This window comes from Zalophus californianus, chromosome 9, assembly GCF_009762305.2.
Source record: "Zalophus californianus isolate mZalCal1 chromosome 9, mZalCal1.pri.v2, whole genome shotgun sequence".
NCBI classification, from domain to species: Eukaryota; Metazoa; Chordata; class Mammalia; order Carnivora; family Otariidae; genus Zalophus; species Zalophus californianus.
The window spans coordinates 58,003,268-58,015,538 of record NC_045603.1 but is presented as its reverse complement, the minus strand read 5'-3'; the positions used below and the strand labels follow the sequence as shown (position 1 = coordinate 58,015,538).

Below are 12,271 nucleotides of genomic sequence, written 5' to 3'. Positions count from 1 at the left end.
CGGGCCGGTCCATGTAACTCCAAGCGAGCGGGGCGGTGGTGGAGGTGGTGGTGAGGAAGTGAGGAAAAGGGAAACGAGAACAAGTACTGTTTTATCTGAGTCGATCCCCTATGTTGAGCTAAGAACCACAGCGATACGAATTTTCTGCTAACTTAAGAAAATAGGGATCAAAGTCCGATTAGAGGTAAATTTACAAACATTCTTCCCCTTCTTCTAGTCAAGTGGATTTTTCCAAAGTCTCAAAGGTTAGTTAGAAAAATTAGGCTTTATTTGGGAGGAAGTGGAGAGTTAAGCTACGGCCTAGAGGGGTCTTTTGCGGGCGGGGTGTCTTTCATGCTAGAGGTATAGGTTTAAAAGCTTGAGAAGCGTGCAGGCTCCTAAAAGGAAGAGAACAACAATAAATATTCATTGGTAAGTTGAGGATCTCCTCTGGACTCTGCTGAGATTGAGTGTATTTTGCCGATGACAAAAGAAGATAGGGCTCAGACGAATAATTATCTCCTGAATTATTAATCATTTGAATAGAAGGAATCCGTTTCTGGGATATGAAGGGAGTTAGAAGAGATTTGCTGAAGATGAAAGGACACATGAGAGAAAAGTGAAAGGACGCACACAAAAAGAGGAAAATAAAGAAGTCTATAAAACTAGGGGTAAAAGCAGAGAGATACCATTTGAAGAGTATTTTGATCTGCTCTAACTAAATTAAAACTCCGAGGGTCAAAGCCTCTGCCTCCTACGGCCCCCCCACCCCTACCTCTGCATTTGCTCCAGGCATTAGATTTCCTGTTTTGACCTTAGGGAGCTCTTCTTTGGCTTAAGTACCAGCTGCCTGGAAGCCCCTCTGGGGACGTCTGGCAGAACCGCTAAACTACTTAAATTTTCTAGATTCTAGGCTCACCCTACCCCTTGTTTAGGTTGGGAGCTCACTGGCCCAGGGCCTCCAAAGAGATCCATCATACCAGAATGAACACAAAACCCAGCTGGTGGATGTAGACAAGTTTATGTGGCTATACAGAACAGTCAAACCCCAGTGTTCACTTTTCTCAGAGCTACTTCCCCACCCAAGTCCCTGGGGCAAGCATCCCTGAGATAAGTAGGCTACACTCTCCGGTTAACTTCCCCAAATTTTTTTGGTACAATTGCAGCCTGATCTGGGGCTCATACCTCCATTTTCTCTCTCCCTGCCCCCAGCCCCTTCTCCTAATCCTTGGAATGCCTTGTCTCCATCTGCCTCCTGTGAGGAGTACTCCCTGCTTCCCTGCTCCCGCATAAACCTAGGGCCCTAATAAACTTGACTGGCAGCAGGGTGAAGGCCAGAAGCTTAAAGGTCTTGGTTCCCTGTGCTCACCACACTGGGTTGGGAAAGGAAGGTATAGGGTGACACCTTTTTTCCCTTCCCTACCTCTCCTGCTGTGCCCCAAAACTCAGACACAGCCACATTCACTCACATTCATACCATTCATACGCACAATCATGCACACACAGCGGCGAAGAGAGGTGGGATGGGGAGAAAGGGAAGGGAAGTTTGCACAAACCAGCTCATGAATGCAACTTGAAAGATTTCACACAGCAAAAGGCAAAAAAAACACACACATAAATTAAAAAATAAAGAAGTACATGTCCCTCCCCCAGTCTCTTTCTTCATCCAGGGGCTGGCTCAGCCCCTCCGAGTAAACCCAGAAGCTTCCTACTCCCTCTAGCCAACTGGAGCTTTCACAGGGCCTGGGTCTTCAGTTCAACAGGTTCCCCAGTGCTCTCCGGTTGTCCATTGGAGTCACTGGGCCTGGCACCCTTGAGAATAGACAGTCTCTCAGAAACACTCTTGAGCCGGGGGAAGAGGAGAAAGTCGTAGAGGAGACTGCCTAGTCCCCCTCCAATGATTGGGCCCACCCAGTATACCTGTAGGAAAAGGAGAGGAATAATCAGACTTGGGGAAGGGATCAAGAGCAAGGCTTCTCTTTTCCCAACCCTATGGGTAGAAAACAGACATCTGTACTTGGCATATACAACTGGGCACTATTTAAGCAGAAACCAGTGTTTGTTTGTTTTTAAATTCTAAACTGCTCTACTGCCTGTACCTCGAAACTTACCATTTCTTTTGTGACTCACCAAATTAGTCCTTTATGCCACATATATATTCTATTTCTTATCAGTTTTCACTAGTTTATAGATTGCTTTGAAAAAAATGTTTGAATTGTGGTAAAACATACACATAAAATTTACCACCTTAACCAATTCTAAGTGTAGAGTACAGATTATATGTTAAGTATATCATATTGTTGTGCAACAAATCTCCAGAACTCCTTCATCTTGCCAACCTGAATCTCTATACCCATTAAATAACAGCTGCCCACTGCCCCCTCTCCTGAACCCCCATCAAGTACCCTTTTGCTTTGTTTCAATGAATTTGACTACTCCAGATACTTCACATAAGTGGAGTTATACAGTATTTGTCATTTGGTGACTGGTGTATTTCATGCAGCATAATGTCCTCAAGGTTCATCCAAGTTGTAGCCTGTGACAGGACTTACCTTCTTTGTAAGGCTGAATACTATTCCAGTGCATGTAGAGACTACATTTTGCTTATCCACTCACTTGTGAGGGACACTTGGGTTGCTTTCACCTTTTGGCTATTGTGAGTAATGCTGCCATGAAAATAGGCTTACAGCTTTGAAAATTTTTTTAAAATTATTTCTGTATATTTGGCTGGCATATGGCCAAACAACACAAACATAGCCAATTTTTATTGAGGTCTTAGTCCATACCAGATTCTGTGCTAAATATTTCACACATATAATGTTCACACTTATTTCTCCTAACACCCCCATTTTATGGCAAGGAAACTGGGGTGCAGAATGACAGAGTCATTTGCCGTGGTCACACACAAGGCCAATAATGTGCTAGAACTGGGATGAGGCACAGGCCCATCTGTACTCATATACATTCTGAGCTCTGAGAGTAGAAGGTTTTGACTCCCTGTTCAGTTGTCTATCCTCAAAGTGCTCGGTTTAGAATCCTGTGGATACTTAGTAAAAATCCCCGACCAACCAGTGAAGGAATAATATGAGCAAGAGCCTCTCTTTCTAGCAAAATAATGAATCCTGTTCACACAGGCATGCCAAACTCTGACAGTCCCTTTAGCTGGGTGCTAGTAAAGCAGTTAACACATCCAGATGGAAAGCAGGAACCACACATGGAGCCTGCAGCCCACACCCACACAGGAAGGCTTCAGGATCTTGCCCCTCTCCCCTCACTCACCCAGTGGTTGGTGAAGTTTCTGGTGAGAATGGCAGGAGCAAAGGAGCGGGCAGGGTTCATGCCTGCACCAGTATAATACATCTGCAAAAGACACAGTCATAACTGAGACACTTTCCCCTCCTCTACCTCAGCTTCTCTCCCTACAACCCACATACCCCTGAGGGCTAGCACCTTGCCTCAGCCAGCAGCAAGTAGGGAAGGACAAACTGCATGGGGGCTCCACAGTGGAGGAAAGGCACTGATGCCTTATCTGGGGTCAGACTATGGATCCATAGACAAAGCCCGCATCTACCCATGATGCATACATTTCCACTTTGGGGTCAAGAAGGACCAGATACAGAGGTTACAGAAGAGAGGACTAGAACAGTGTTGAATCCTCTTGTTGCCAACTGAAACAGAGTGAGGTGGACTATGTTCATGTTTGACAGTGAGCTGGGCAGAAAGAAACGTCAAAAGTTGCGAAAGGGCGAGGGGCCCTAGAATCCTTAAACAAGAAGTTTCTCCCCTTTCCTGCTTACCCCAAAGAGGTGCCCCAGGGTGAGGGAGAAGCCAACAGCCAGGGCTACAGATCCCAGGCGGCCATTCCGCCTCTCGTCGTATGTGGCAAAGATGCAGAGCACAAACTGGAGCGTCAGGAAGATCTCCACCATGGTGGCCTGGCCCACACTCACCCCAGGGTGCAACTGGGCAAAGGAAGAAGAAAGGAGGCAGCTCGTTAGCGTTGCCACAATGTTACCTCCTCAAGGCTTCCCACACAGCAACCCCCTTATGGCCATCAGTTCCCAGGAGAGGGAGGATACAACCCCCTTCATAGTAATTGTATTTGTTTCTTAATTTCTCCTAATACTACTCCTTTGTGGTAGAAAGAATTGTACCCCCATATGCAGATGAGGAAGCTGAGGCGCCAGGCCCCGTCAGGTAAAATAAATTTCCTCAAGAAACTGCAAGGAGTTGGAAGGAAAGCTGAAACCAGAACTCGGGTCTCTTGAGTCAGTCCAGGCCTTTATGCCTTCCTTACTCCTCCAAACTACCTTTGACACATGCGCGTGCGCGCGCGCACACACACACACACACGCACACGCACACGCACACGCACAGACACACAGACACACACAATGTCCCAGACCCCTGAGGAGCTGATTGGCCTCCACCACACGGGGAGTCAGGGTACCAGGTTCCTCCAGCCCCACTTAGCTGACCATTACCGTATTTAGTGCTAGGTTTCCTCGGACGGCAGGCGGGGTGACACTATACAGCACGGCAGCCCCAGCCACAGCTCCCAGGAGTTGGGCTGCCATATAGCAGAAGGCACGGAGCAGAGACATCTGGGAACCCACAAGGAAGGCGAAAGTGACTGCAGGATTGACATGGGCCCCACTGATGTGGCCCACAGCCTGCACCAGTGTAGCCAGGGCCAGGCCAAAGGCCAGAGCCACCTGCAGGACATGCAGGGGTCCGGGGGCCCAACGCAGTGAGGCCCCCAGTCCGAAAAAGACATAGAAGAGGGTGGCAAAGAACTCAGCAAATATGGCCCTCCAGAAGGAGGCTGACCGCAGTTCCCACATGGCAGGGGGGATGGGCACAATGCTTGGGTCCCTGATACCCCCCTGGCCGTTCTGGGTGGACAGTCCCCTTTATAGAGGACTCTTAATCCCTGGGAGGGGCAGGCTGAAGTGGCTGGCCCAGCCTCTTAACCCCTTCACAGCTGCAGAGGGCTGGGCCCACTCTTACGCATCTGATAAAGCTGCTGGATTTTCCCCTCCCTCTTCCATGGGAGAAGAGCCATGGGTGTTAGTTAGGGTGGGTGTTGGGGTCAGGGCTAGACAGCCTCTGAGAGAAAAGGACCAAGAACAGGGGGACTGTAAAAAGTCTGTTTTTCTCTTTGTGTCAGAGTTGGGGATCATGATCCTGATTGACATCTATATTAGAACACTCCTCAACTCTGCTTGGAAGATCAGTCAAACTGAGTTCACTTCGTAGGGTATGAGACTGTGCTCCTGGGGGCCTTCATTCTCCTCTGAGTCGGCCAGGGGTAAGGGTGGGGGTGGGGGGGTCAGGGGTGGGGTCCAGCAGGGAAGTTGGATAACTGAAGAGAATTCTTTAGTTCTCTGGGATTAAAGGACCTTTTGCCATTGGTTGGTTTGGTCTGGAATCTGTGGACCCTGCAGCTCTGTGACAGAATAGTTCTGCTGTGTCTGGTTTTCTCCAAGCCCAGGTTCCCTACCCCCAATCCATGCCGGCACCTCCCTTTCCAAACCCTCAGCCTGGCCTTGTAAACCACAGAGACAGGAGGAAGAACCTATCTGCCATGGATAGGTTGGGCGTGGAGCTGGGGGACTGGGGAGGAGAAAAGGGCTTAGTAGCTAAATTTCAGAATCAGCTTAAACTTCATCTTTTCTAACTCACAAAGTCCTAGCAGTAAGTACTGAAAAGAAAGAAACGGAGTCATAGCTATGGAACAATGGGAGGGTCTAATGCCTCCTAATATGGTCCTAATCAGGACCCTGGGGGCTTAAATCTTGATCCCTAAAGAAAAGCCTCAGGATAGGGGTGTCTGGAGAAGCAGGCTGGGCAAGGAGAGAGCAGAGGACAAAATGGGGTAAGAGAGTGTGGGGAAAGAGGTGCAGTTGTGCTCAGACTTGATGAGGGACTTGGGACCTAGAGGTGGGGGCTTTGTGGTGGTACAGAAGGCCGAATGGGACACACTGGTAGGTTCTACCATTTCTACACCATGGCAAGTCATACAGGTCAGAAGCTTTTCCCATGAAGCACCAAAGGAGAACAAAAATTTAAAGTAAAGTTCTGCAATATTGGTCCCCAGCATTGGTCCCATCCAGTACACCCGTGGGGAGAGAGGAGGAACACAGATTAGGGCCTATGTGCCTCTCTTCCTCCAATATCCAGCTTGGGAATGGATAGGAACAGTTACAGCCAAGGCAGAGAGCCCATCTAACCCACGCACATGTAGAAAGTGGCTGAGAACAGGTCAAAGGGCACCCAAGGAGATTGGAGCTCCCAATTTTACAGAAGAGAAACAATCCATTAGAGATCCTTGGAATCTCTTGGGTTTTAGAAGCCCTACCAAGCTCCTCACTTTAGGCCCTGTAACCCTTGTTGCATCTCATCCAAAGATGCTCCCAGGTCCCAGTCACCTCTGTTGACCCTAGGGAGTATGTGGGGTTCATGCTGTTTCTGGGAAAGGAGCCCGGGACAGGACAGAGGGTAGTACGTCATAGTGTTAAGAGCAGAGACTCTGGCAACAGATACTTTGGTTCAGATGTGGATGAGAATACAAAGTGACAGAACTAGTTAAGACTGCTAGTGGGAGTATAAATTGGGATTATCAATTTTTTTTTAAAAGATTTTATTTATTTGACAGAGAGAGACACAGCAAGAGAGGGAACACAAGCAGGGGGAGTGGGAGAGGGAGAAGCAGGCTTCCCGCCAAGCAGGGAGCCCGACGCAGAACTTGATGAGGGACTTGGGACCTAGAGGTGGGGGCTCTGCGGTGGTAGACCCTGGGATCATGACCTGAGCCAAAGGCAGACGCTTAACAAATGAGCCACCCAGGCGCCCCTGGATTATCACTTTGGAACACAGTATATAGCACCATCTTATAACAAACATACTTTCTTTTTTTTTTAAGATTTTATTTATTTATTTGAGAGACAAAGAAAGAGAGAGCATGAGCAGGGGGAGGGGCAGAGGGAGAAGCAGACTCCCCGCTGAGCAAGGAGCCCAAGGTGCGGTTTGATCTCAGGACTCCAGGATCATGACCTGAGCCAAAGGCAGCTGATTAACCAACTGAGCCACCCGGGCGCCCACAAATATACTTTCTGACCCAGGAATTTCACTTCTCATTTATATACCCAAGAGAAACTCTCTTTCTTTCTAAGGGAAGGAGAAAGAGAGGGGAGGGAGAGGGGTAGAGGGAAAGGGAGAGAGAATCCTAAGCAGGCTCCACACCTGGTCAGATGCTTAACTGACTGAGCCACCCAGGCACCCCCCCCAAAAGAAGCTTTTCTATACCTACACCAGGAGACATGTACAAGAATGTTGAGAGCAGCACTGTTCGCAATAGCAAAAACTTGAAGCAACCCAAATACCCATTGGTAGAAAAATGGATGTATAGACACTGATATATGTGTCTGTCTGTATATATACATATATTTCACACAATGGAAAATTATTCGACAGTCAAAATGAGTGAACCTGGGGTACCTGGGTGGCTCAGTCAGTTAAACGTCTGACTCTTGATCTCAGCTTAGGTCTCCATCTCAGGGTTGCAAGTTCAAGCCCTGCCTTGGGCTCCATGCTGGGCGTGGAGACTACTTAAAAAAAAAAAAAAAGAGTGAACCACCACAGTGATACTCAATAATAGGGAGGAATTTTAGCAATAAAATATCAAGTAAAAAAAAAAAAGTCCCAGAAGATTATACATGGCATGATAACATTTTTATAAAGTTAAAAAAAAATCGGGGTGCCTACCTGGCTCAGTTGGTAGAGCATGCAACCCTTAATCTCAGGGTTATGAGTTTGAGTCCCACATTGGGTGTAGAGATTACTTTAAAAAAAAATCTTAAAAATATGCTTTTCAGAACACATACAGATAGGATGAAACCACAAAAAAGAAAACAAAAAATGATGAACACAGGATTCAGGATGGTGTTTACCTCAGGCAGGGGCAGCAAGGGGATGAAGTGGAATATTTGTAGATTTCTGTGATTTTCAAGGTTCCAGTTTTTCTGTTACATGGTTGGTTAATGATCATGCTTAATTGAGGTGCCTACATGGCTTAGTTGGTGGAGCATATGGCTGTTGATCTCTGGGTGTGAGTTCAAGCCCTCCACTGGGTACAGAGATTACTTAAAAAACAAAATGATGTGGGGTACCTGTGTCGAGCCCCACAACTGAGCCACGCAGGCGTCCCTAAGTAAATCTTTAAAACAAAACAAAATGATGCTTAGTTTGCTATTAAAAAAAAAACAGGGCGCCTGGGTGGCTCAGTTGGTTAAGCGACTGCCTTTGGCTCAGGTCATGATCCCGGGGTCCTGGGATCGAGTCCCACATCGGACTCCCAGCTCAGCGGGGAGCCTGCTTCTCCCTCTGACTCTCTCCCCTCTCATGCTGTTTCTCTCTTGCTCGCTCTCTAATAAATAAATAAAATCTTTAAAAAAAAATAAATAAATGAAAAATAAAAATAAAAAAAACAAACCCCAACGAATTAGGGGTGCCTGGGTGGCTTAGTTGGTTACACCTCCAACTCTGATTTCAGTTCAGGTCATGATCTCAGGGTCCTGGGATCAAGCCCCAAGTCAGGCTCTGCACTCAGCATCGAGTCTGCTTGGGATTCTCTCTCCCAGCTCCCTCTGTCCTGCCCCCACCCCACACCCCACAAGCTTGCACTAGCGTGCGCCTAGCATACACTCTCTATCTCTCACAAATAAATAAATAAATCTTAAAAAAAAAATTAGGGGAGGGGCACCTGGGTGGCTCAGTCTTTGGGCATCTGCCTTTGGCTCAGGTCATGATCCCAGGGTCCTGGGATCGAGCCCCGCATCGGGCTCCCTGCTCGGCAGGAAGCCTGCTTCTCCCTCTCCCAGTCCCCCTGCTTGTGTTCCCTCTCTCGCTGTGTCTCTGTCAAATAAATAAATAAAATCTTAAAAAAAAAATTAGGGGAATCCATATATAGGCCAATGAGGAGGGGATGTCATAAACGAAGGAATTTCCCATGTACTTGAAATCCATAACAAACAACAGAAACAACAAAAATCCTGGCTAAAGTTATCCCCACTAGATATAAATTCCAGAAGGGCAGGGATGTGTCTGATTTGTTCACCACTGCAAACCCCAAGCTTAACACACAGTAGACAAAAAATAAATCTTTGTTGAATAAATTAACATAAGCTCTCTGAGCCTCAGTTTCTTCTGGATCAAATAACATAATGTAAGTAAAGGCTTAATATACTGCCTGGTACAGAATAAAGCACTTAATAAAATAAATAGGAGCGATTTGATGAAGGTTTTATTAACAGCAAAAGCTTATCCCTAACCACCAACTCTACAATCTCTTGTAATAAGGAACAGAAGGGCAAAGTGCAGCTAATTCGGTGCCCTTGTAGACATCAAATAAAATTATTAGATTTCCTTATTTGAAGCTATCAACTTTTTTTTAAACTTTTTTTCTTTTTTTAAAGTAATCTCTATGCCCAATGAAGGGCTCAAACTCATGACCTGAAATCAAGAGTTGCACGCTACACCAACTGAGCCAGCTAGGCACCCAAATTTCTTCTCTTTATTCCTCACCAAACATTGACAAGAATCTCATGGAGAACTGAACCCTGGCCCATTTCCTTTCACGTTGGCCACATAGCTGAATGCCAAACTTCCAAACTCAATATAAACTCTCAAAAACTCACTTGAGTTTTTGCATAGATTTACATATAACTGATATTCATTGTTTTCCATTAGCCTAGCCTCTTTATTTAATTTCTTTAAAGAATGACTTATTTGAGGGGTGCCTGGGTGGCTCAGTCGTTAAGAGTCTGCCTTCGGCTCGGGTCATGATCCCAGGGTCCTGGGATCGAGCCCCGCATCGGGCTCCCTGCTCCGCAGGAAGCCTGCTTCTCCCTCTCCCACTTCCCCTGCTTGTGTTCCCTCTCTCGCTGTGTCTCTTTCTGTCAAATAAATAAATAAAATCTTAAAAAAAAAAAAAGAATGACTTATCTGAGAGAGACAGAGAATGCATACACAAGGGGAGAGGGAGAAGCAGGTTCCCCGCTGAGCAGGGAGCCTGACATGGGGCTGAATCCCAGGACCCTGGGATCAAGACCTGAGCCAAAGGCAGATGCTTAACCGACTGAGCCTCCCAGGCGCCCCAGCCCAGCCTCTTTTTTTTCAAAAATTTTATTTATTTGACAGAGAGAGACACAGCGAGAGAGGGAACACAAGTAGAGGGACAGGGAGAAGCAGGCTTCCCGCCGAGCAGGGAGCCCGATGCGGGGCTCGATCCTAGGACCCTGGGATCATGACCTGAGCCGAAGGCAGACGCCCAACGACTGAACCACCCAGGCACCCCCCTAGCCTAGCCTCTTTAAAGGGGGGAAAAAAGCACTGTATCTCCCTTGAAGAGTGGAACCCCATCTTCCCCAAGCCCCTGCTTGGTATGGGCTGGGTTCTTAACAATGCCAGTTCTCCAGCAGTCACTGAGCAACCCGCTGTTGGGCTGCCTGGGCTACCTGCTTCCAGTCACTGCTTCTGAGCCACAGCAAACGTGGTGAGTACATGCTGGATAGTAGAGAAAAACTCCACCCCCAGAGCTTGGCCTGTGACTCTTCCTGCTCACCTGGATCTGACCAGAGATGCTAGGGCCAGGATGGGAGGACACAAACAACCCCCCACTGCTCCCCAGGCCCCACCACCTATCTACCAAGGAAGCTTTAAGCAAAGGATCTGCAGCACGTTACCCAAATTCTTGAGTTGCTGAGCCTGACTCATTGGCTTATTTGCACCATACTGAAGGTAGCTGAATGAGAGGATGCACAGAGCAGGGGTGCCCCCTCTTTTGTCCATTCCTTAAAGTCCTATCAGCCATCTGTCCTCATTACCTACCTGGTGTCACCCTGCTGAGGAAGGGGGCTGCTGCTTACCTGGATGAGTAGCTGGGATGCAGCCACCTGGGGCAGTGCTAGATAGAGGACCTAGGCCAGGATGGCTGCTGTGCTCTGGGCAAGGACATAGGACACCCCCTGGAGGGGGTCAAGCCAGTGGGCACAGCGCAGTGCCAGAGTGAGGGCAGGATTTGTCTGGGCCCCACTGATCTCATCAAATATCTATGCCAGGCTCACCACCACCAGCTCTTCAGGCAAGAGCTGAGGGACTGTGCCTGGCACAGAGCTCCCACTGGGGCACGAGGCCCTAAGGACAGCCCCTCCAAAGACCAGGATGCCTAGGCCTTCAGCCAGCACATCTCTCCCAAACCATTGGCTCTATAGGTCCTGGGGGAGAGGTAAGGGAGGGGAAGGCAAGATCAGGCTGGCTGGCTGGGCTGGCAGTGTCTTCTCCCCACTGGTCTCCTACCTCTCTCTCCCTCTCCCTCTCTCTGTTCCCCTCCCCCTCAACAAACTCTCCCAACTAGGACTCAGCCTCCTCATCCTGCACCTACTGCCCCCCAAGCGCCTGTTATGAGAAGATGAGAGAAGGACTGAAGGGCAGAATAAGGGAGTAGTCAGAGAATAAGCTCCCACTTGCTTTGACTGGGATTTAACAGTGGAGAAGAGGAAAAGTCTATTTCAATAGAAGGAAGGAGTCTATAGAAAAAGATGGTGGTTTCCCCTGCAGAGATGCTAGGGCCAGGGTGGAAGGACACAAACATCCCTCCACTGCAGGAATCTCATTTCCCAGATCACCATTTTGCCAGTCTGGTTCAGAGTCTCTGTCAAGTGTCCTGCTCCAGTTTGGAGACTGCTTTTCTAGGTCTAGGTGAGTGGAGTCGGGATGAGGAGCAAGTGTTTCAGGTGCTTTCTCTGAAGGAGGTAGCCAGAGAGGGGAGAGCTCCACTCCTGTGATTAGAGAACATTTTGTGCTCTTCCTTCAGCCAATAGAGAGGAACCTCATCCCTCAATCTGCCACCCCTACACAGTCAGTGCTCCCCCCAGGGGAGTCTTAGACTTTTATACTCACGCCTAAACATTCAGTATCCCCAATCTTGGCCATTCTCTCTCCTACCAATCTCTTCCTCTTTAGCCCTCCAACCCAGACCACCAAGGGAAGGGCAAGAGCTTATAATGGCTTCTGTCTACCAGAGGTGCTCACAGTGAAAGCAGAGACTCATCCTTCCACTTCCTAATCATCTTTACAAACCTGGGTTTCAGAAGCCAGAGAAGTAAAGAAGAAAGCTAACGTGAGGATCTGGAAGACAATGAGAATTCCAGGGAAGGCAAGGAAGGATATTTCCATTCCTCATTAGAAACAGAGCAAGCCAGTGAGAAGGCACCAATGCTGAATTGGCAAC

General features: G+C 48.0%; 1 protein-coding gene across 2 annotated transcripts; it reads right to left on the bottom strand.

Annotated features, from left to right (window-relative positions):
- Nucleotides 1-247: 247 nt before the first annotated feature.
- LOC113922489 (major intrinsic protein of lens fiber) lies at nucleotides 248-4,851 on the bottom strand. 2 transcript variants are annotated; one of them, XR_003519953.1, is made up of 6 exons: nucleotides 4,464-4,851; nucleotides 3,777-3,941; nucleotides 3,259-3,339; nucleotides 1,692-1,899; nucleotides 755-851; nucleotides 248-377 (listed from the first exon to the last, which is right to left on the bottom strand). XR_003519953.1 is itself a non-coding variant. In XM_027594444.1 (4 exons), the coding sequence occupies exons 1-4, from the start codon at nucleotides 4,821-4,823 to the stop codon at nucleotides 1,714-1,716; spliced, it is 792 nt and encodes a 263-aa protein (XP_027450245.1). In that variant the 5' UTR covers nucleotides 4,824-4,851; the 3' UTR covers nucleotides 984-1,713. The 2 variants fall into 2 exon arrangements, 1 of the variants encoding a protein (XP_027450245.1); XM_027594444.1 differs by lacking the exons at nucleotides 248-377; nucleotides 755-851 and having other exon boundaries at nucleotides 984-1,899.
- Between the last annotated feature and the right edge of the window lie 7,420 nt (nucleotides 4,852-12,271).

Excerpts from the sequence above, each read along its gene's own strand:
- LOC113922489 (XM_027594444.1), bottom strand. The coding sequence starts at position 4,823 with ATGTGGGAACTGCGGTCAGCCTCCTTCTGGAGGGCCATATTTGCTGAG. Across the intron at positions 3,942-4,463 it reads GAAACCTAGCACTAAATACG|TTGCACCCTGGGGTGAGTGT; the intron begins GTAATGGTCAGC and ends TCCTTTGCCCAG. Across the intron at positions 3,340-3,776 it reads CCCTGGGGCACCTCTTTGGG|ATGTATTATACTGGTGCAGG; the intron begins GTAAGCAGGAAA and ends TGTCTTTTGCAG.